Source organism: Pan paniscus, chromosome 9 (genome assembly GCF_029289425.2).
Source record: "Pan paniscus chromosome 9, NHGRI_mPanPan1-v2.0_pri, whole genome shotgun sequence".
NCBI classification, from domain to species: domain Eukaryota; kingdom Metazoa; phylum Chordata; class Mammalia; order Primates; family Hominidae; genus Pan; species Pan paniscus.
This window is the reverse complement of record NC_073258.2, coordinates 68,718,797-68,737,746: the sequence shown is the minus strand read 5'-3', so window position 1 is coordinate 68,737,746 and position 18,950 is coordinate 68,718,797. Positions and strand designations below refer to the sequence as shown.

The 18,950-nt window shown below is 61.7% G+C and overlaps 2 protein-coding genes across 9 annotated transcripts; both read left to right on the top strand.

The window, feature by feature from the left end:
• Positions 1-1,421: 1,421 nt before the first annotated feature.
• CDK2AP2 (cyclin dependent kinase 2 associated protein 2) lies at positions 1,422-3,670 on the top strand. Of its 3 annotated transcripts, none has more exons than XM_003828731.4 (4): positions 1,422-2,160; positions 2,472-2,569; positions 2,664-2,796; positions 3,154-3,670. In XM_003828731.4, the coding sequence occupies exons 1-4, from the start codon at positions 2,079-2,081 to the stop codon at positions 3,219-3,221; spliced, it is 381 nt and encodes a 126-aa protein (XP_003828779.1). In that variant the 5' UTR covers positions 1,422-2,078; the 3' UTR covers positions 3,222-3,670. The 3 variants fall into 3 exon arrangements, with proteins under 3 accessions (XP_003828779.1, XP_014202376.1, XP_014202377.1); XM_014346891.4 differs by lacking the exon at positions 1,422-2,160 and adding an exon at positions 2,161-2,301; XM_014346890.4 differs by having other exon boundaries at positions 1,463-2,569.
• Positions 3,671-3,901: 231 nt separating this feature from the next.
• Positions 3,902-18,901, top strand: PITPNM1 (phosphatidylinositol transfer protein membrane associated 1). Of its 6 annotated transcripts, none has more exons than XM_055094590.2 (24): positions 3,902-3,991; positions 5,947-6,065; positions 7,450-7,664; positions 7,755-7,876; positions 8,082-8,306; positions 9,761-10,087; positions 10,173-10,268; positions 10,352-10,459; positions 11,673-11,734; positions 11,828-12,078; positions 12,352-12,541; positions 12,650-12,757; positions 12,995-13,152; positions 13,238-13,443; positions 14,323-14,493; positions 15,068-15,232; positions 15,445-15,593; positions 15,713-15,823; positions 16,309-16,425; positions 16,599-16,747; positions 16,832-16,981; positions 17,076-17,259; positions 17,607-17,735; positions 18,373-18,901. In XM_055094590.2, exons 2-24 carry the CDS (start codon positions 5,988-5,990, stop codon positions 18,634-18,636), a joined length of 3,735 nt encoding a protein of 1,244 aa, XP_054950565.1. In that variant the 5' UTR covers positions 3,902-3,991; positions 5,947-5,987; the 3' UTR covers positions 18,637-18,901. The 6 variants fall into 6 exon arrangements, with proteins under 6 accessions (XP_054950565.1, XP_034789051.1, XP_034789049.1 ...); XM_034933160.4 differs by lacking the exon at positions 3,902-3,991 and adding an exon at positions 4,799-4,979 and having other exon boundaries at positions 14,326-14,493; XM_034933158.4 differs by lacking the exon at positions 3,902-3,991 and adding an exon at positions 4,800-4,979.
• Positions 18,902-18,950: the final 49 nt, after the last annotated feature.

The following is an 18,950-nucleotide window of genomic DNA, read 5'->3' as shown; positions in this document are numbered from 1 at the left end:
CACCTAAGGTCCCCTTCCTGACCCTGTGGTTATTTCCACGGCTCCACCTCCACTTCCCAGTGAACTCTCCAGCAGAAAAAAAAAGGAAAAAAAAAAAAAGGCTGGTTCTCAAACACATGTTGTGCTCTCCCATTTCCCAAGATTTTGCACATGCCAGTCCCTCTACCTGGAGTGTCCCCTCGGTCTCCGCTTCCACCCCCACCTACTCAAATGCCACCTAGTCTGTAGAGATTTCTGTGATGCCACCCGGCAGGCCCTTCCTCTAAGTTCCAATGCACCCTGTCCCGTTATCCCTTGTGGCCACTGACTTACTGCAATGTAAAGAAGACGTTGCTTCCCTGTCTCAGAGTATAAGGCCTCCTTGAGTACAGAGGCCATGGCCTGTTCATTTCTGTAACCTCGGCGTTCAGCACAAGGCATGGGACGGAGGAGGGAGTCAGAACATGGTTTTTGTGTGTTTTTTTGGGAGGGGGGGGTTTGAGACCGAGTCTTGCCCTGTCGCTCAGGCTGGAGTGCAATGGCACTATCTCGGCTCACTGCAACCTCTGTTCAAACGATTCTCCTGCCTCAGCCTCCCAAGTAGCTGGGATTACAGGCGCCTGCCACCACACCCAGCTAATTTTTGTATTTTTAGTAGAGATGGGGGTTTCACCATGTTGGCCAGGCTAGTCTCGAACTCCTGACCTTGTGATCCGCCCGCCTCGGCCTCCCAAAGTGCTGGGATTACAGGCGTGAGCCACCGCGCTCAGCCAGAACATGCTTGTTGGATGAATGAATGAATGAATGAATGAATGACTGTCCTAGAGATGAAGATCTACAAAGCTGGGAGCATGAAGATACACAAGGCCAGAGAAGTTTGAGTTTGGAGAAGGAGCCTGGGAGAAAGGGTTAGGGAGTGGAGGAGGGTCTGAGGTCTAACTCTGTGGGGAGTGAGACTTGAGGGGAGGGGTCTGAGTGGTGGAGTGGAAAGGTATGGGGGCCCTGTGGGACAGGAAGGCGGAGAATGAAACAACAAGCACTTTATGACTATTCATTTAATCCACACAACCCAATGAGATCGTCATTTTCCCCATTTTACGGATGGGGAAACTGAGGCATACTGAGGTGAGAAACTTGCCTGGGGGAAATCGCTAGTGGGGGTGGTGCTGAGATTTGAACCCAGGCGGTTGGCTCCAGTCGGTGCTCTTGACCAGTTTGGTCCGGGGCCCGGCACGCAAGTAATCCCGAAGGTTTGCCCTACGGCCACTGTCACTAACTGAGGCAGCAGCGCGGGGCCTTGGGGGTGCGGGTAAAGGGGTCTTTAAGGTCGCCCTTAGACCTGAGGACGAGCCAAGCCGCAGGAAGAACGGTACGTGGCGGCATCCATGAGGGGCCTGTTGCCATGGGAACAAACGCAGGCCTCGGGAGAGCGCATGCGCAGATCGGGGACCGGGTGTTGAACCGGCGAAAGGTGACGTAAAAGCGCACGGGGTGGGGCGCAGGGCTCGGGACGTCAAAGCCCTGCGTCCTTCGGCCCCCAGAGCGGAGAAGCGCGCAAGGCAGTGGTGACAGCGGCGACGGCAGCTGCGACAGCAACCCCTCCTGGGCCGAAACTGGGCAGAGCGAAGCAGACGTCTGAAGCAGCGCGAGTGAGGCGCGAGGGTAGCGCCCGCGCCCGGGAAGACCCCTCGGCGCGAACCGGCAGCCCAGCCCCGGGTCCCGGTTCCCGAGGCCCCGCCTCTAGGGCCTGGGGACTAATCGGATTGAGAGCGCGCCGGCCCGGGCCGCGAACTCGCCAATTGCGGAGGGCGGTGGCCACCGCCCAATCCGGAGCAGACAGGTGCGAGGTCCGGAAGGCGGAGGCCAATCGGCGGCGGTTGCGACCTGCTGGGGCAGGTCTCGGCCAATAAGGAGGCTCGAGTGACATCTTCGCGCACCAATCGGGAGTGAGGGAGCATTCGTGCCCGCTCGCCCTTCCGGCCAGACCTCTATTTACCAGGGGCGTGCAGCCCGCTTGCCAATCAGAGCGCGGCTGAGCGGCCCCGCAGCCAACCCCCGAGGAGCGGCCGGCTGGCGTCCGCCGCGCCCAGGAGTTGGGGATGTCCTACAAACCCATCGCCCCTGCTCCCAGCAGCACCCCTGGCTCCAGCACCCCTGGGCCGGGCACCCCGGTCCCTACAGGTGAGGATCCAGCTCCACCCCTGCTCGCCTGCCGGGCGGTCGAGGTCTCGAAGAGAAGACGGCCTGAGTTCTGCAATACTGGGCCTGCCGCCTACCCTTGCTGAGCCTCAGTTTGCTGGCCTGTGAAGTGGGCGTGGTCACGTAAGGGCTTGTAGGTGGAGCGCAGTGGGAGGGATTTGTCCCTGAAGTTGATCAGCATGGAATGAAGCATCCTTTGGAGGGAATCGGGCGAACCCGGTCCTGGGCTTGGAAAAGCTGGGAGGCGGCGTCCCTGCCCCGCGCTGACCTCTTACTCGCGCCTGTTGCTGCAGGAAGCGTCCCGTCGCCGTCGGGCTCAGTGCCAGGAGCCGGCGCTCCTTTTAGACCGCTGTTTAACGACTTTGGACCGCCTTCCATGGGCTACGTGCAGGTGAGTGGGGCCAAAGCCTTGCTTATGGATGCGGACTGGAGTCCCCCTCCCCGCCAGGTGCCTGAGCTCACTGTCCTGTTCTCTTTTGACATAGGCGATGAAGCCACCCGGCGCCCAGGGCTCCCAGAGCACCTACACGGACCTGCTGTCAGTCATAGAGGAGATGGGCAAAGAGATCCGGCCCACCTATGCTGGCAGCAAGAGCGCCATGGAGCGCCTGAAGAGAGGTAAGTGAGGCCAGGCCGCCCTGCTCAGGAAACCGACACTGGACTATCCTTCATTAGGGAAGGAAGGACATCTGGAGGCCACCTGAGCCAAGCCTAGAGGATGTCCAGTATTACTACCAGAGAGGTGTTTTGAATCGAATTGAAATTGAGTCCATTTCCAGGGAAGAGCATGGGAATTTGTATTTCAACAGGGCAACCTTGAGGATTAACCAAACCTCTAATTTCATCTAGCCGTCATTAGATTTGAATTTCTTTTGCCGAAAGTGGAAAGGGAGTGGGGAGGCAGGGGTCCTCCTCTGGAGGGCAGTGGGTGGGGCTATGGAGGGTTGCTGAGACCCCACCCCACCCCACCCCCAGGTATCATCCATGCCCGGGCGCTAGTCAGAGAGTGCCTGGCAGAGACAGAGCGGAACGCCCGCACGTAACAGGAAGCGCCTCGGCCTCAGCGTCTGGACCTATCCGGCCACTGCAGAGCACCCGCTTCTCCCTGGCCTTCATCCCGAGTTGCACTAACCATCCTGGGCTTCCTGTCCTGTGTCCCTTGGTGGGTCCCCTCCAGGAACCAAGGAGTGGCCCTCCAGGTGGCAGCACTAAGGACACCCCCCCACAACAAGAGTTAGCAGCGAGGTCCCCATGAGTCCCACCCATGACCTGCCGACAGTGTTGCCCACCGGAACTTTCTGTGGCCCCTACCGCTCAGCCCTTCCCAGCACTTCTCCCACTTTGTCCCGAGCCTCCTTCTACCCCAGCAGGGGCTCAGGCCTGGCACCTCCCTGCCTTGTGTCCTGAGCCATAGTGACTCTTTTATCTGTGTGTCTTTTGCTAAATATGCCCTTTTTATATTAATAAAAGATGATTTGGAGTTGTGCTCTCATCTCTGAGCCTTACTGGGTCTGGTTCTTCAGCTAAGCCTGGGTGGGCCAGGCAGAGACAGGGGAAGAGGAGACTATGGATGGGGAGGGTGTGACTAAATGAGGTTTGACTTGCCTCTGTGGGCCATCAGCCTCTGGTGGGACCTGGGCCCTCTCCGCCCCAGCCGTGGCGCTGAGAGCCCTGGGCCTTCCTGTGGTGCCACCAGGGGGCAGCACAGGGCCTGGCTGCTTCCACAGCCCTTGGCGCTGTGGGCAGCCTGGGCCTGGAGGGCGCTTCCTCTGGATTGGCGGTGATGCCTGGCAGCATGGAAATGCCAGTTCACGTAAGCCACTCCCTCACACGCCCTAATGCCCTGACAACACCCCAGCCTCTGAATCAGCCCTGAAGGTCTCTGACTTCTCAGAGAGAAAGGGCACTGCTGCTTCCAGCACTTGGCCTCAGTGTCAAGGGGAGGGGCTGGCGGGGTGCTGCCGTCACTGCCCCAGCACCTTGTAGCAGGCTGGGTGGGATCCCATAAACCCAGCCTTGGGGTGCCTCGTGAGGCCTCTGCCCAGACTCCGGGTGGCTGGGTGACCGGACTTGTGGACCCGGAAGGCAGAGGTCGGGGAGGCTTTGTGGCACCATGCAGGGGCTAGCCCAGCCACTCACAGTGACAGCCCGTTTCTGCCTGGGCGTGTAGCTGGGTGACCATAGAGGCCTGGGGCCCTGGAGCCGAGCCCAGCCCTAGGTGGAGGCACGTCAGAGCCACCAGCTTCTGGCTAGACTGGTGGGGAGGCATTTCCTCTACCCTGGGTCCCAAATCTAAGGACTGCAGAGAGTGAGAAGAGGAGAGTGGGCCTGGGACCCCCCATATCAAACCACCCTGTGACTGCACACAGGAGGGCGGGGCTAGGGTGGAGATAGGAACTAAGAGTCTTTGGGGACCCCAATCAGCACAGAGGGACTAGGAAGAGCCAGAATTTAGGCAATGGCCTTTTTCCCACTGCCCGGGGGAAGGAAGGCAGGGGCCTCCCTCCCTGCCTCCTCCGCTGCAGGCGGGGCTGCCCGGACCCCGCCAGGGTGGGGAGGGCCAGCTGGGCCCAGGAAGGGGGCGGGGCGGCCGCAGTGACGCGGCGGGCGGCGGGGAGGGACTGCAGGGGCGTCGGCGGGCGGATCGAGAGGAAGGTCGGGGCCATGGGCCGGCACTGCGCCTCGGGAGGGTCCGGCCACCGCTGGAACCCGAGGCCGGGGCTGGGGGCGCTCCGGGCTCCGACCCACGGGCCGGCCGGCCCTGCCCGGGCTGGGTGAGGGGCGCCCGCCTCAAGCTAGAGGTGAGCCGGGGCGTCGGCAGGCGGGCCAAGAGCGCGGCAGGGGACCGGGACGCCGGCGAGCAGAGGGAAGTGGGGACAACGGGGCCTCTCGCTTGCTCGCGGGGTGCGAGTGGGGGATGGAGGGGTGCCTGCAGCGGAACCTCGGTGCCAGTCTGGGGCGCAGGTGGACGGAGCGGGTCTCCAGGGCCAGGGCCCGTGGGATACCAAGTGGAGCCACTCTGGCCTCAGTCTGAGGAGGGCTCACCCCCTGGGAAGAGGACGGAGTGGCTGCCTAGGCGCGTGGAGAGCCGGCGAGGGCCAGGGGTCCAGGAAGGATGCTGGGAGGGGGAGGTCGAGGACCTGGCTGCCCAAGAAGGCAGATCTGGAGGGCGGAGGAGATTACCGGTCCCGGAAGGTAGGTTCGGGTGCAGGGCGTGGGGAACCCTGGCAGAGATGCTGGACGCACTGGGCCACTCCGCGCAGAGACACTTGGGGAACAAAGCTCTAGGTGGACGTCCGACAGTGGGGGACTTGGGACCCCGCCGACTCCGGGAAGGGGATGCAGGGGGCGGGTCCCCGAGGGGCCGGTCGCGGAAGGCGGGCCCGGAAGGAGGGGCCCCGGGGCTTCGGGGGCGCGCCCCAGAGGGATGCCGTTTCCCGGGGTTAGGACGCGGTCGCAGCGGGAGAGGTGAGGTGGCCCTCCCGCCCGCCGGCCGGAGCCTGGCGCTCGGGGGGGCCCGCGTCAGCGCGCGGTTGCCATGGCGACGGGCGGGCGGGGGGCGGGGGCTGCGCGGAAAAGAGGTCAGCGCTCAGCCTCGCTGCGGCTCCCGGCCCCGGCGGCGCGGGCGGCGGCGCTAGGCTCGCCTCTGCCTCCCTCGCGGCGGGCCCGGACATGGGGTCCCGTGGCCTGAGTCCCTCGGCCGGCGCGCAGGGCTCGGGGCCGCGCGCAGCCTCCCCGCACTGACTGTCGCGCCGTGCCCTGCGCCAGGAGGAGCGGAGGCCGCGCGCGGCCCGCCGAGCGCCTTCAGGATGCTCATCAAGGAATACCACATTCTGCTGCCCATGAGCCTGGACGAGTACCAGGTGGCCCAGCTCTACATGATCCAGGTGAGGGCGGCGGGGAGAGGGCACCCGGGCAAGGGGTGGAGCCCTGCCGACCCCGCCAGCCCTGCCCCGGGGCTGGGACCGGCTGGGAGCCCGGAGGAGGCAAGAGAGGCCCCCCTTCAGATGTGGGAATGGGGAAGGACTGTGGGAAGAGGGGCAGGAGGGCCGAGTGGTGCTTCCCATCCGCTAAGTGCCCAGCCCTCCTCTGATCTCCTGTAATCCTCCTCAGGATCTGTAATCCCATCGGGAAAGGAAAAAGCGCCCAGGAGGCGGCAAGAATGAGGAGGGGGGCCTCCGCGGCAGAGGAGGGCGGGAGGGGGTCTGGAGAAGTGGAGGGTCCTGGCCATCCCTGGAGGTCAGGGAGATGGGGTGAGGACCAGGTGTCAAACCTGGAGCAGGGACAGGGCAGCAAGGATCGGAGGGCGAGGGGGCTCTGGTGTAGGGCAGTGAGAAGAGTGGGCCAGGGCAGGCCCTCAGCAGTGGCCGGGTTGGTGCGGGGCCTGGGGGAGTCTGCTCCAGATCTGTCCCCAGCACAGCAGGACCAGAATCTCATAAAGCAAGAGGGCCCGGACCCCGCCTCGGGCTTGAAATGGCCATCTGAGCCCCGGAGCAATAGAAGGCAGGATCTGGGGGCTCTCAAGCTCTGAGGGGTGTGGCGGAGCTGGGATTGGGAGGCGGCCAGGGCCTCCCAGAGAGGGAGGGGGCCAGGGTCAGGGCCTCTGAGAGCTGGAGGCCCCTTTTCCTCTCCTTGTCCCTTCTTCCTTGCCAGCCACCCCGGCCTCCTTGCCACCTGCCAGCACATCCAGTATGCTCCCACCTTGGGGCTGCACTGGCTTCCCCCAGCCTTGAGCACCTCCTCCTACCTCACCTCCTTAAAGTCATGTTCAAGCCATGGTCACATTGTGTTATTAGCAAGGCCTTCCCTGACTATCAGATCAAAACTGCAGCCCCCAACCCTCATCACCCGTACCCTACTCTAGGCTTTCTTTTCCTATAGCACCCAGCGCCTTCTAACACACCACATAATTTGCTTTTTCCTTTTGTCTGTCTCCTTCCACTAGAATGTAAGTTCCACGAGGGCAGGGATCTTTGTTCTATTCATCAATATATCTCAATTGATATAATCCCAAACACTGCCTGGAGTGGAGCAGACACTCAATGAATACTTGAATGACTCAACTGAGTGCTGGGTTGCAGACCCCATGCGGGGCTGGGCTGCATCTGTGATTCTGATCCCAGGGAGCTTTGGTGGGGAGGGGTCTGGTTTCAGGGAGTTGAAAAGGCTGGGACCAGGGCCCCAGAGCTGTGTAGAACACGAGGCTGAGCTGGGGATCCCAGATGCTAAGCTGGGGCTGAGCTCCCTGTCCTGCTCTCCCTTGGGCCACAGAAAAAGAGCCGGGAGGAGTCTAGTGGTGAGGGCAGCGGCGTGGAGATCCTGGCCAACCGGCCCTACACGGATGGGCCCGGGGGCAGCGGGCAGTACACACACAAGGTGTACCACGTGGGCTCCCACATCCCAGGCTGGTTCCGGGCACTGCTGCCCAAGGCTGCCCTGCAGGTAGAAGAGGAATCCTGGAATGCCTACCCCTACACCCGAACCCGGTGAGTGGGTGAGCTGGGCATGGTCCGAGGCCAGGAGGGGAGCGGCCCTGGTGGGTACAGCAGTGAGCCTCACCCGTGCCTTCTGCCCAGGTACACCTGCCCTTTCGTGGAGAAATTCTCCATTGAAATCGAGACCTATTACCTGCCTGATGGGGGGCAGCAGCCAAACGTCTTCAACCTGAGCGGGGCCGAGAGGAGACAGCGCATCCTGGGTGAGGCCTGGAGCTATGGGGGGACCCTGGCGCCCCTCTCAGGCTCCTGGCTGCCTCAGTGGGCAGCCTCTGAGAAGTCCCAGCCCTCTCCAGGCCTCATGTCCTGTCTGCAAAAGGACGGGAACTGTCATCCAGTCCCAAGAGGGTGCCAGGAGCAGGGGCTCAAAGGGGCTGGCGCTGCTCAATGCTTGCCGAACTCCCTCAGACACCATCGACATCGTGCGGGATGCAGTGGCCCCAGGCGAGTACAAAGCAGAAGAGGACCCCCGGCTGTATCGCTCGGTCAAGACGGGCCGAGGGCCACTGTCTGATGACTGGGCACGGACAGCGGCACAGACGGGGCCCCTTATGTGTGCCTATAAGCTGTGCAAGGTTGAGTTCCGCTACTGGGGCATGCAAGCCAAGATCGAGCAGTTCATCCATGATGTAGGTGAGCACCCAGCTGCGGGAGGTCCCACTTACCCAGCATGCCCCAGACCCCATGTTTAGGGCCAGGGATGCGCCCATCCACTGGGGACACAGAAGCAGAAAGCCATCGTTTCCATTTGAGGTGGGGAGCACTAGGGCAGAAGCGGCCGCACAGCCTAGCCAGGCATCCACAGAGCAGGAAGCTGGTAACATGATCTACAAGGTCCATACTGGCTCTGACATTCAGAAATGCTGCTGCTTCCATTAAGATTCTAAGATTCTCCATCATCCTAGGAGTTAGATGAGACTTAGAGACACTCAGGAAGGTCACCGGCTCTAACTGGCAGCATGCTAAGGAGTGCAGGCTGAGGCTGTGACTCTGATGTCATTCTCTCTGGGATTCCCCACCTCCACTCCCAGTTTCTAGTGTTCCAGCCTTTGGCCCTGGTGTTCAGGAGCCCCAGTCCCACACCTCCCCTCAACCTGACCCCACCACGCCTACAACTCAGCCCTGCCTCAGTGCCCAGGTCATCTGCACACAGAGGGATGGTCCCTAGTTGGAGAGACCAGCGGCCTGGCTTCTGTCCCACTACTGACCCCCACCCCATGGTACCTCCAGCAAGGCACTGGCCATCTCTGCACTTTAAATTTCTCTTCAGTAAATGAGGAAGAGGTTGAGTCAGATATGAAGAGCTAATACTGACAGTGATTGCGACACACAGACCTATGGCTAATTACTTTTTGTGCAAGATCTCCCTTAACACCCACAACACCCCACCAGGTAATGACGATGATTATTCCCATTTTACAGGTGAGGAAATTCAGCTTAGAGAATAATGAGGACGCCTTGTCTTGCATTTGAAAAAATGCCAAAAAGCACAAATAAGAAAATTAAAATCACCCACATATAGCCACTACTAAGATTCCAATATATCTCCTTGCAGAAGTTTATAATTATCATTCAACCATCATTACTTTATTTCCTAGACATTTAAGAGTTTCTAACTTTTTCTTCTGCTTAAGATAAAAATATCCCAGAATGGGTATCATCTTTCGCTACAACCTTCATTGAGTGCCAACACTTCCATTAACTGTTAACACCTTCATTAACCATCAACAATTTCATTAAATGTTAAACCCTTAATTAACTGTTAATTTCTCAGAAGTCAGCAGGAAGCCAGCCAAAAGCAAGAACAAGCATTGGTCCCTGCTTCTGGAGTGATGGGGTGGGGACAGTGCTGAGAGTTAGGGTGTGCAGAGAGACAGGAAAGGCAGTGGGCGGGGGGGAGTCAGGCAGGAAGACAAATGCCCCACTTTCCACTCCCATTCCTGGACTGCACTGGCCCTGCCCTACTTTGTGGCTCTGGGTGGATGGTGTCCCCAGGGGAGCCATTATCCAACCTCAAGGCTGGGCATGTGGCTGCGGTGGCAGGGAAGCAGGGGGAGGGGGCAGTTCTGACGCCTGGGCACCTGCAGGTCTGCGTCGGGTGATGCTGCGGGCCCACCGCCAGGCCTGGTGCTGGCAGGATGAGTGGACAGAGCTGAGCATGGCTGACATCCGGGCACTGGAAGAGGAGACTGCTCGCATGCTGGCCCAGCGCATGGCCAAGTGCAACACAGGCAGTGAGGGGTCCGAGGCCCAGCCCCCCGGGAAACCAAGCACCGAGGCCCGGTCTGCGGCCAGCAACACTGGCACCCCCGATGGGCCTGAGGCCCCCCCAGGCCCAGATGCCTCCCCCGATGCCAGCTTTGGGAAGCAGTGGTCCTCATCCTCCCGTTCCTCCTACTCATCCCAACATGGAGGTGAGGCTGGGGCACAGGGATGGGAGGAACGGCCCTCCCCAGGCTGGGCTCCTGGGCTGAGGCTGAGGCTGAGCCGGCCCGGCAGGGGCTGTGTCTCCCCAGAGCTTGTCTGAGTGGCGCATGCAGAACATTGCCCGAGACTCTGAGAACAGCTCCGAGGAAGAGTTCTTTGATGCCCACGGTCAGCACTGAGGCCCTTTTTGGGAGTGGGGATGTCCCCGAGCAGCTCCTCCCACCCCATGACACAGCCCCCTGTCCCCTCAGAAGGCTTCTCGGACAGTGAGGAGGTCTTCCCCAAGGAGATGACCAAGTGGAACTCCAATGACTTCATTGATGCCTTTGCCTCCCCAATGGAGGCAGAGGGAACGCCAGGTAAAGATACCGCCTAGGACACCGGCCCCCAGCACCCATGTACAGCAGGTCATGAGTTTAATGGCATCTTAAGATGAGAGGCAATCTGAAGAGGTGCTCATTAAATACACAGACGAATAATGAATGGTGGATGGATGGATGAATGGTTGGATGGATGGATGGATGGATAGGTGGGTGGGTGGGTAGATGGGTGGGTGGGTGGGTGGGTGGGTAGATGGATGGGTGGCTAGATGGATGGATGGATGGATGGTTGGATGGATGGATGGATGGGTGGGTGGGTGGGTGGGTGGATGGATGGATGGATGGATGGATGGTTGGATGGTTGGGTGGGTGGGCGGATGGATGGGTGGGTGGGTGGGTGGGTGGGTTGATGGATGGGTGGTTAGATGGATGGATGGATGAATGGTTGGATGGATGGATGGATGGGTGGGTAGGTGGGTAGGTGGATGGATGGATGGATGGATGGATGGTTGGGTGGGTGGGTAGATGGATGGATGGATGAATGGTTGGGTGGGTGGGTAGATGGATGGATGGATGAATGGTTGGGTGGGTGGATGGATGGGTGGGTGGGTGGGTGGGTGGGTAGATGGATGAATGGGTGGATGGATGGATGGGTGGGCGGGTGGGTAGGTGGATGGATGGATGGATGGATGGGTGGATGGATGGATGATTAGAATGTAGTCATGATTCAGACATAGCACTAAGAATGAAGGAATTAATTTGGACTCCCTGAATGCTTCACGTGAGAGGTGATGTCTATGCTGGCTTTGGAAGACTTGGGCCAGCACTGTCCAGCAGAACTTCTAGGTCCATGCTGCCCAAGGCAATAACCACCAGCCACACTGGCTCCCAGACACTGAAAATGGGGCTAGTGTGACTGAGGAACTGAGGTTTTTATGTATTATATTTTAATTCATTTAAATTTAAATGGCCACTTGTAGCTAATGGCCACCACATTGGACAGGGCAGGGTTAGAGAAGTTTGGCAGGCAAACAGGCATTGTGTGGAGAGGCAGCCCTGACTGCAATAAGACCAGTAGGAGCAAAGGCCTGGAAATACAAACTGACCTGGGAGAGTTGGTGGGAGGAGAAGTTTGGAGGAAGGTACGGACTGGGGGCCTCAGGCAGACGCCAGAACTGGGGTGCCTGAAGTGCCAGATGAGGGGATCCCAGTGGTCCTCTCCGTCCCTCTCACTGGCTTCGTTGCCCTGCAGAGCCTGGAGCCGAGGCAGCTAAAGGCATTGAGGATGGGGCCCAAGCACCCAGGGACTCAGAGGCGAGTATGGTCAGCCACCCCATGTCAAAGCTCCCCCTACTCACTGGCCCGGACACTGCTGTGACACCCACTGCACCCCATTGTTCCCCCCAGGGCCTGGATGGAGCCGGGGAGCTGGGGGCTGAGGCATGCGCAGTCCATGCCCTCTTCCTTATCCTGCACAGCGGCAACATCCTGGACTCAGGCCCTGGAGACGCCAACTCCAAGCAGGCGGATGTGCAGACGCTGAGCTCCGCCTTCGAGGCTGTCACCCGCATCCACTTCCCTGAGGCCTTGGGCCACATGGCGCTGCGACTGGTGCCCTGTCCACCCATCTGCGCCGCCGCCTATGCCCTTGTCTCCAAGTACTAGCCACGGGTGGAAGGGCAGGGAACTCGTAGGATCAGGCCAGGGAGCGGGGCAGGGAGCGGGGAAGGGGTCAGGAAGCCAGACACCTGGGTCGGTCACTGGCATGGCTGGACCTGTTCTGGAGAATGGCTCCATTTCAGTTGCCTCTTGGGGCTAACGCTCCCCACAGAGGACCCACAGAGCCAGGGTCTGCCAGCAGGCCCAGGGGACTTGGATGGCAGGAGTGGGTCTGGAAGCCCCTCACCCACGCACATTTCCCCCTCTTACAGCCTGAGCCCTTACAGCCACGATGGGGACAGCCTGTCCCGCTCCCAAGACCACATTCCACTGGCTGCCCTGCCACTGCTGGCCACCTCATCCTCCCGCTACCAGGGCGCCGTGGCCACCGTCATTGCCCGCACCAACCAGGCCTACTCAGCCTTCCTGCGCTCACCTGAGGGTGCCGGCTTCTGTGGGCAGGTCAGCGGTTAGGGACAGTCCATCTGCTGCCCTCCACTGCAGCCCCCACTGTGGCCTGGCCTGGGTGAGGACAAGTCGTCTCCTGATGGTGCCCCTGCTCCCACCCAGGTCGCACTGATTGGAGATGGTGTTGGTGGCATCCTGGGCTTTGATGCACTCTGCCACAGTGCTAACGCGGGCACCGGGAGTCGGGGCAGCAGCCGCCGTGGGAGCATGGTCAGTATAGCCAAACCCGGCCTCCTCAGGAGCGGAAAGGCCCTCTCTGGCTCTAGGTCTCTGCCCCCTGGAATGCCACCCCTCTGCCAGCAGGCAGGCCCCCTGCTGCCCTGCCAGTTCATGTCTTCTCTGGAATTCTACTCTGCCCAACCCCCAAGCCTCGCTCCTCACTTCTAAGTAAGTAGAATTCTAACGGTCCCCAGGCCTAAGAATGTTTCTGTCTCCTGTTCCATCCAGAACAATGAGCTGCTCTCTCCGGAGTTTGGCCCACTGCGGGACCCCCTGGCAGATGGTGTGGAAGGCCTGGGTCGGGGCAGCCCAGAACCCTCGGCCTTGCCTCCCCAGCGCATCCCCAGCGACATGGCCAGTCCTGAGCCCGAGGGCTCTCAGAACAGGTGACGTCCCTGCCCCATCACCCCTACCCTGGGCACATGATGGACTACAGAGGCAGCAGCACTGAGCACCCCTCCTCCCCCACAGCCTTCAGGCAGCCTCCGCAACCACCTCCTCCTGGGAGCCCCGGCGGGCAAGCACGGCCTTCTGCCCACCCGCTGCCAGTTCCGAGGCACCTGACGGCCCCAGCAGCACTGCCCGCCTTGACTTCAAGGTCTCTGGCTTCTTCCTCTTTGGCTCCCCACTGGGCCTGGTGCTGGCTCTGCGCAAAACTGTGATGCCCGCCCTGGAGGGTGAGTCCTAGGGGCTGCGGGGGCGCCTCTAGTCTCTGTCTGCCCCTTCCTTCCCCACCTCCTCTGGCCTTCCCTCTCATCCGAGGCACGAGCAACTTCCCCACTGTACTAATTCAAAGGCCTGGCTACAGAAGGGGAACCTGAGGCCCAGAAAGAAGGGACTCGCCAAGGGTGAGTCTCCCAAAGCCACTGGGAGGAGCTTCACACCCGTGGGATGTTCTGCACTAGAAGGGGTCAATCAGACACCACGGCAGCAAATCGAAGCCGCTGCCCTCTTCTCAGCCTTTTTTTTTTTTGAGACAGAGTCTCGCTCTGTCACCCAGACTAGAGTGTCAGTGGCCTGATCTTGCTCACTGCAACCTCCTGGGTTCAAGTGATTCTCCTGCCTCAGCATCCCAAGTAGCTGGGATTACAGGCACCTGCCACCATGCCCAGCTAATTTTTGTATTTTTTTTAGTAGAGACAGGGTTTTGCCATGTTGGCCAGGCTGGTCTCGAACTCCTGACCTCAGGTAATCCACCCACCTCTGCCTCCCACAGTGCTGGGATTCCAGGAATGAGCCACTGAACCCAGCTAATTTTTGTATTTTTAATGGAGACGGGGTTTCACCATGTTGGCCAGACTGGTCTCGAACTCCTGACCTCAAGTGATCCATCTGCTTCTGCCTCCCGCAGTACTGGGATTCCAGGCATGAGCCACAGTGCCCAGCCCCTGTCTCACTTTAAGCAGGGCCCTACTGACTTCCCAGGGAGTGCAGTTTGGGAAGTGCTGGCTCGGGGTCACACCAGACATCAGGGTGCTGCTCCCACACCCCCTACCTCCCAGAGTGCCCAGCTGAAACCCCGACCCCACAATCTTTCTCTGTCTTCTGGGTACCAGCAGCCCAGATGCGCCCAGCCTGTGAACAGATCTACAACCTCTTCCACGCGGCCGACCCCTGCGCCTCACGCCTCGAGCCCCTGCTGGCCCCGAAGTTCCAGGCCATCGCCCCACTGACCGTGCCCCGCTACCAGAAGTTCCCCCTGGGAGATGGCTCATCCCTGCTGCTGGGTACGCCCCCAAACAAGATAAAGGGGAGAAGGAGGAGGGCACACGCAGGAAGGGAGGAGGTAGCAGAAGACATGAGGAGGCTCCCAGACGATGGGAAACCTCTCAGGCCACCACTCCCGGACCAGGCGCTCCTTCCCCCTGGGGGGGTCTGGATCCCCAGGACCCTCTGACCTCCTGGGCCTAGAAGTTGGGTGGAGGTGGTTAGCCAAGCTAGAGAGGGTGCCCCCTGGCAGCATGATGCTGGTGTGCTGCCATACAAGCAGCCAGCATGTGTGCGCTGCTGCATCTGTGTGGGGTGTACTGCAGACATTTATTGCGGGGCATGCCCAGGTATGTATGGGCCAAGCGGGCCTGTGTTGGGCACAGGTGTGCAGCGTTTGGGGCGGTGGCAACAGGCATTCTGGCAGGAGTGCAGCTGGCCACTGGGCTGAGAGGAGAGAATGCCACAGTGCAGCCTCAGCCAGGACCTGACCAGAGGGGCCATAGGAAGATGGCAGAGGTGAGGGGAGCCCTGGGTGAGAAGACAGGAGAGCCACCTGGCCGGCCCCTGCTGACCTTGCCCTCCTTCCCCCAGCCGACACTCTGCAGACGCACTCCAGCCTCTTTCTGGAGGAGCTGGAGATGCTGGTGCCCTCAACACCCACCTCTACTAGCGGTGCCTTCTGGAAGGGCAGTGAGTTGGCCACTGACCCCCCGGCCCAGCCAGCCGCCCCCAGCACCACCAGTGAGGTGGTTAAGAGTAAGTCAGCCAGCCTAGGCAGTCCAGCCTGGGGGTGGGGGAGGCCGGTATTCCACCTCCGAAGCCCAGCTGAGAAACCCTTTCCCCCAGCACACAGCCTGGACTTGGCAAAGAGCAGGCTGGGTGAAAAGGGGGGAGGGAAGAGCACCCAGCGCCCAGGCAGATGGGTGTGGGGCAGGAGGCCATCCTGACTCGCTGCCATGGCCGCGCAGTCCTGGAGCGCTGGTGGGGAACCAAGCGGATCGACTACTCGCTGTACTGCCCCGAGGCGCTCACCGCCTTTCCCACCGTCACGCTGCCCCACCTCTTCCACGCCAGCTACTGGGAGTCCGCCGACGTGGTGGCGTTCATCCTGCGCCAGGTGGGCCTGGGAATATGGAATTGGAGATGAGAATGGGACGGGGATGGGCTGCTTTGGGCCGGGGGAGGGGCAGCCCTCCCTCCCCTAAGAGACAGAGGCCTCGCCCCTGTCCCGTGCAGGTGATCGAGAAGGAGCGGCCACAGCTGGCGGAATGCGAGGAGCCGTCCATCTACAGCCCGGCCTTCCCCAGGGAGAAGTGGCAGCGAAAACGCACGCAGGTCAAGATCCGGGTAGGTGCCCTGCCCCTCGCCCCCTCGCCCACTCGCCCACTCTCGCCCACTCACCAGAGAGGCCCCGCCCCTCCCCCCAGCACCCCCCTCCTCGGGCCCCAGCCAATCCAACTCTCTCCCAGTCCTGCCCCGCCCCTGGGGTCCTGGCCCCACCTCATTGCCCCAGCCCCGCCCCTGGGAACCGCTGGTCTCCCCGCCCTCTGCGGGAAGTTTGGGTCTAGGGTCTGGATCTGCGCTGGTCCCCACCTCGCCTCATCCTCTGCATCCCGTCCTGTCACAGCTCTGCCCCTGGAGCCGCGGCCCACACACAGGCTCTCAGGCCGGGGTCCACAAAAGTGCGCCCCCCGGGCTTGCCCTTTTCCCTCAATGCCCCGCCGCCTCTAGGCCCCCACCCCGGTATTTGCGTGTGGATCCTCACCCGCTCCCCCTCCCCAAGCATCCCCATCCTTTGCTGGCCGCGGACTCACGCCCTCTCCTCCCTCTAGAACGTCACTTCCAACCACCGGGCGAGCGACACGGTGGTGTGCGAGGGCCGCCCCCAGGTGCTAAGCGGGCGCTTCATGTACGGGCCCCTGGACGTCGTCACGCTCACCGGAGAGAAGGTCAGGACCCAGAGGCCCTGTCGCCTGGTCCCATGGCCCCATCGCCTGTCCTCGGAACAGCTCCTGGTTCCTGGTGGTTGTGCCCCTAGACCCACCCATCCCCGACGACAGCCCCGCCTCTGCCCACCTCCACGCGGGGCCCCCATGGACCTCCCGCCCCTTCTCCCCTCCAGGTGGATGTCTACATCATGACGCAGCCGCTGTCGGGCAAGTGGATCCACTTTGGCACCGAAGTCACCAATAGCTCGGGCCGCCTCACCTTCCCAGTTCCCCCAGAACGCGCGCTGGGCATTGGTGTCTACCCCGTGCGCATGGTGGTCAGGTGAGCGCGGCTGGCCGGGCCTCTGCGGGAGGGCTCCACCAGGCCTCGCCCCGCGCCACTCACGCCCCGCCCCGTGGGCCGCAGGGGCGACCACACCTATGCCGAATGCTGCCTGACTGTGGTGGCCCGCGGCACGGAGGCTGTGGTCTTCAGCATCGACGGCTCCTTCACCGCCAGCGTCTCCATCATGGGCAGCGACCCCAAGGTGCGAGCTGGCGCCGTGGACGTGGTCAGGTAGGAGTTGCCACTGCCACCACCACCCATTTCACCGGGGTGACCGGCCCCTCACCCCTGGCCAGCGGAGCTGACCGCTGCCCCCGCCCCACAGGCACTGGCAGGACTCCGGCTACCTGATCGTGTATGTCACAGGCCGGCCGGATATGCAGAAGCACCGCGTGGTGGCCTGGCTGTCGCAGCACAACTTCCCCCACGGCGTCGTCTCCTTCTGCGACGGCCTCACCCACGACCCACTACGCCAGAAGGCAATGTTTCTGCAGAGCCTGGTGCAGGAGGTGCGGCGGCTGGGGGGGGCTCCGGGTCCTGACCCCGCCCCCGCTCCCCCTTACCCCCCACCCCCGGATCGGCGGAGGCCCATCTGTTCCCAACTGGATCGGCCCGGGCCCTGCCTGACTGCAGCGGCCCGCTCTGGTCCTGCTCCCCTAGTTTGAGGGGCCCCGTGTACTTAGGGGCAACTAGGGAGATGCAGCTGGTCCCGCCCCTGTCCCCGTGGGACTGGGACCTGTCCTCACCTCCGTCTGCCTGGACCCACCCCCAGAACAATCTGGGGAAGCCCAACAGGCCCCGCCCCCAGCTGCACGGCTCCACCCCTGGGGCGGCTGATTGGCATCTCCCGCCACAGGTAGAACTGAACATCGTGGCCGGTTATGGGTCTCCCAAAGATGTGGCTGTATACGCGGCGCTGGGGCTGTCCCCGAGCCAGACCTACATCGTGGGCCGTGCCGTGCGGAAGCTACAGGCACAGTGCCAGGTGAGGCCCAAGTGAAGGCCAGGAACAGGACCCCACCAGGGAGCAGGGGCCTCAGTCCCAGGCCTTAGGGACCACGGACTCTGGGGAAGATGTGAGAAGGCCTAACCGGCCTCCAGGGAACCTGGGATCCTCTGAGGACAAGGGCCATGAGCAGCTTGAGCTGCCAGCTGCCAGGCAAGCCAGAGGGGACAGCCCACACTGGAAAGTGCTCAAGACCCTAGGCGCTGGTTCCACTCGGCCATGGCTTTCCACTGTGACCTTTCTGAGCCTCAGCTTCCCATCTGTAAATGGAAATGATCATGGCACTGCCCATGTCAGCTTATGAAGATCACATCAACAGGCACAGGGCTGGGCACAAAGCAAGTGCTGGCTAAACATTGGCTGCTGTTATTTTTCCTCTAAGACCCCATTTTCCAGATGAGGAGACTGAGGCCCAGAGAAGGGCAGAGCTAGGAGCACAGCCAAGGTGCCCTGGCTCCCAGCCTGGGGTCCTATCTATTGAGAAGGCTTCAGCTCAGGCTGTGCCAAGCCTGCCACCAGTCCCCCAGCCTGCCTCAGGTGCCTCTGGAGGACCGTGGAGGGCAGCGTGTGGGCCCTTGGCCAGCACCCCCTCATCGCTGCCTACCTCTGCCCACAGTTCCTGTCAGACGGCTATGTGGCCCACCTGGGCCAGCTGGAAGCAGGCTCGCACTCGCATGCCTCCTCGGGACCCCCGAGAGCTGCCTTGGGCAAGAGCAGCTATGGTGTGGCTGCCCCCGTGGACTTCCTGCGCAAACAGAGCCAGCTGCTTCGCTCGAGGGGCCCCAGCCAGGCGGAGCGTGAGGGCCCGGGAACACCACCCACCACCCTGGCACGGGGCAAAGCACGGAGCATCAGCCTGAAGCTGGACAGCGAGGAGTGAGGCCCACACCAGCCTGGACCTGGGTTATTTATTGACACACCCAAGGGGCCCGAGGGGCTGCGTGTGGGAGGCTGGGGACCCAGACTTTTGGCCCCAGCGCTGGCCCCCCCAGCCCCACACCCTATATCTCCGTGTGCTCCTCGGTGTTACTTCCCTTTCATATGAGGGGACCCAGCGCCGGGGGGAGGGAGGAGGGCGTGGGCGTGGGCGCAGAGGCTTTTCCAGTGTGTATAAATCCATGAAAATAAACGCCACCTGCACCCCACCCACTCACCCCATGCCTGGCATCACAGGGCAGCCAGCCCAGTTTCCAG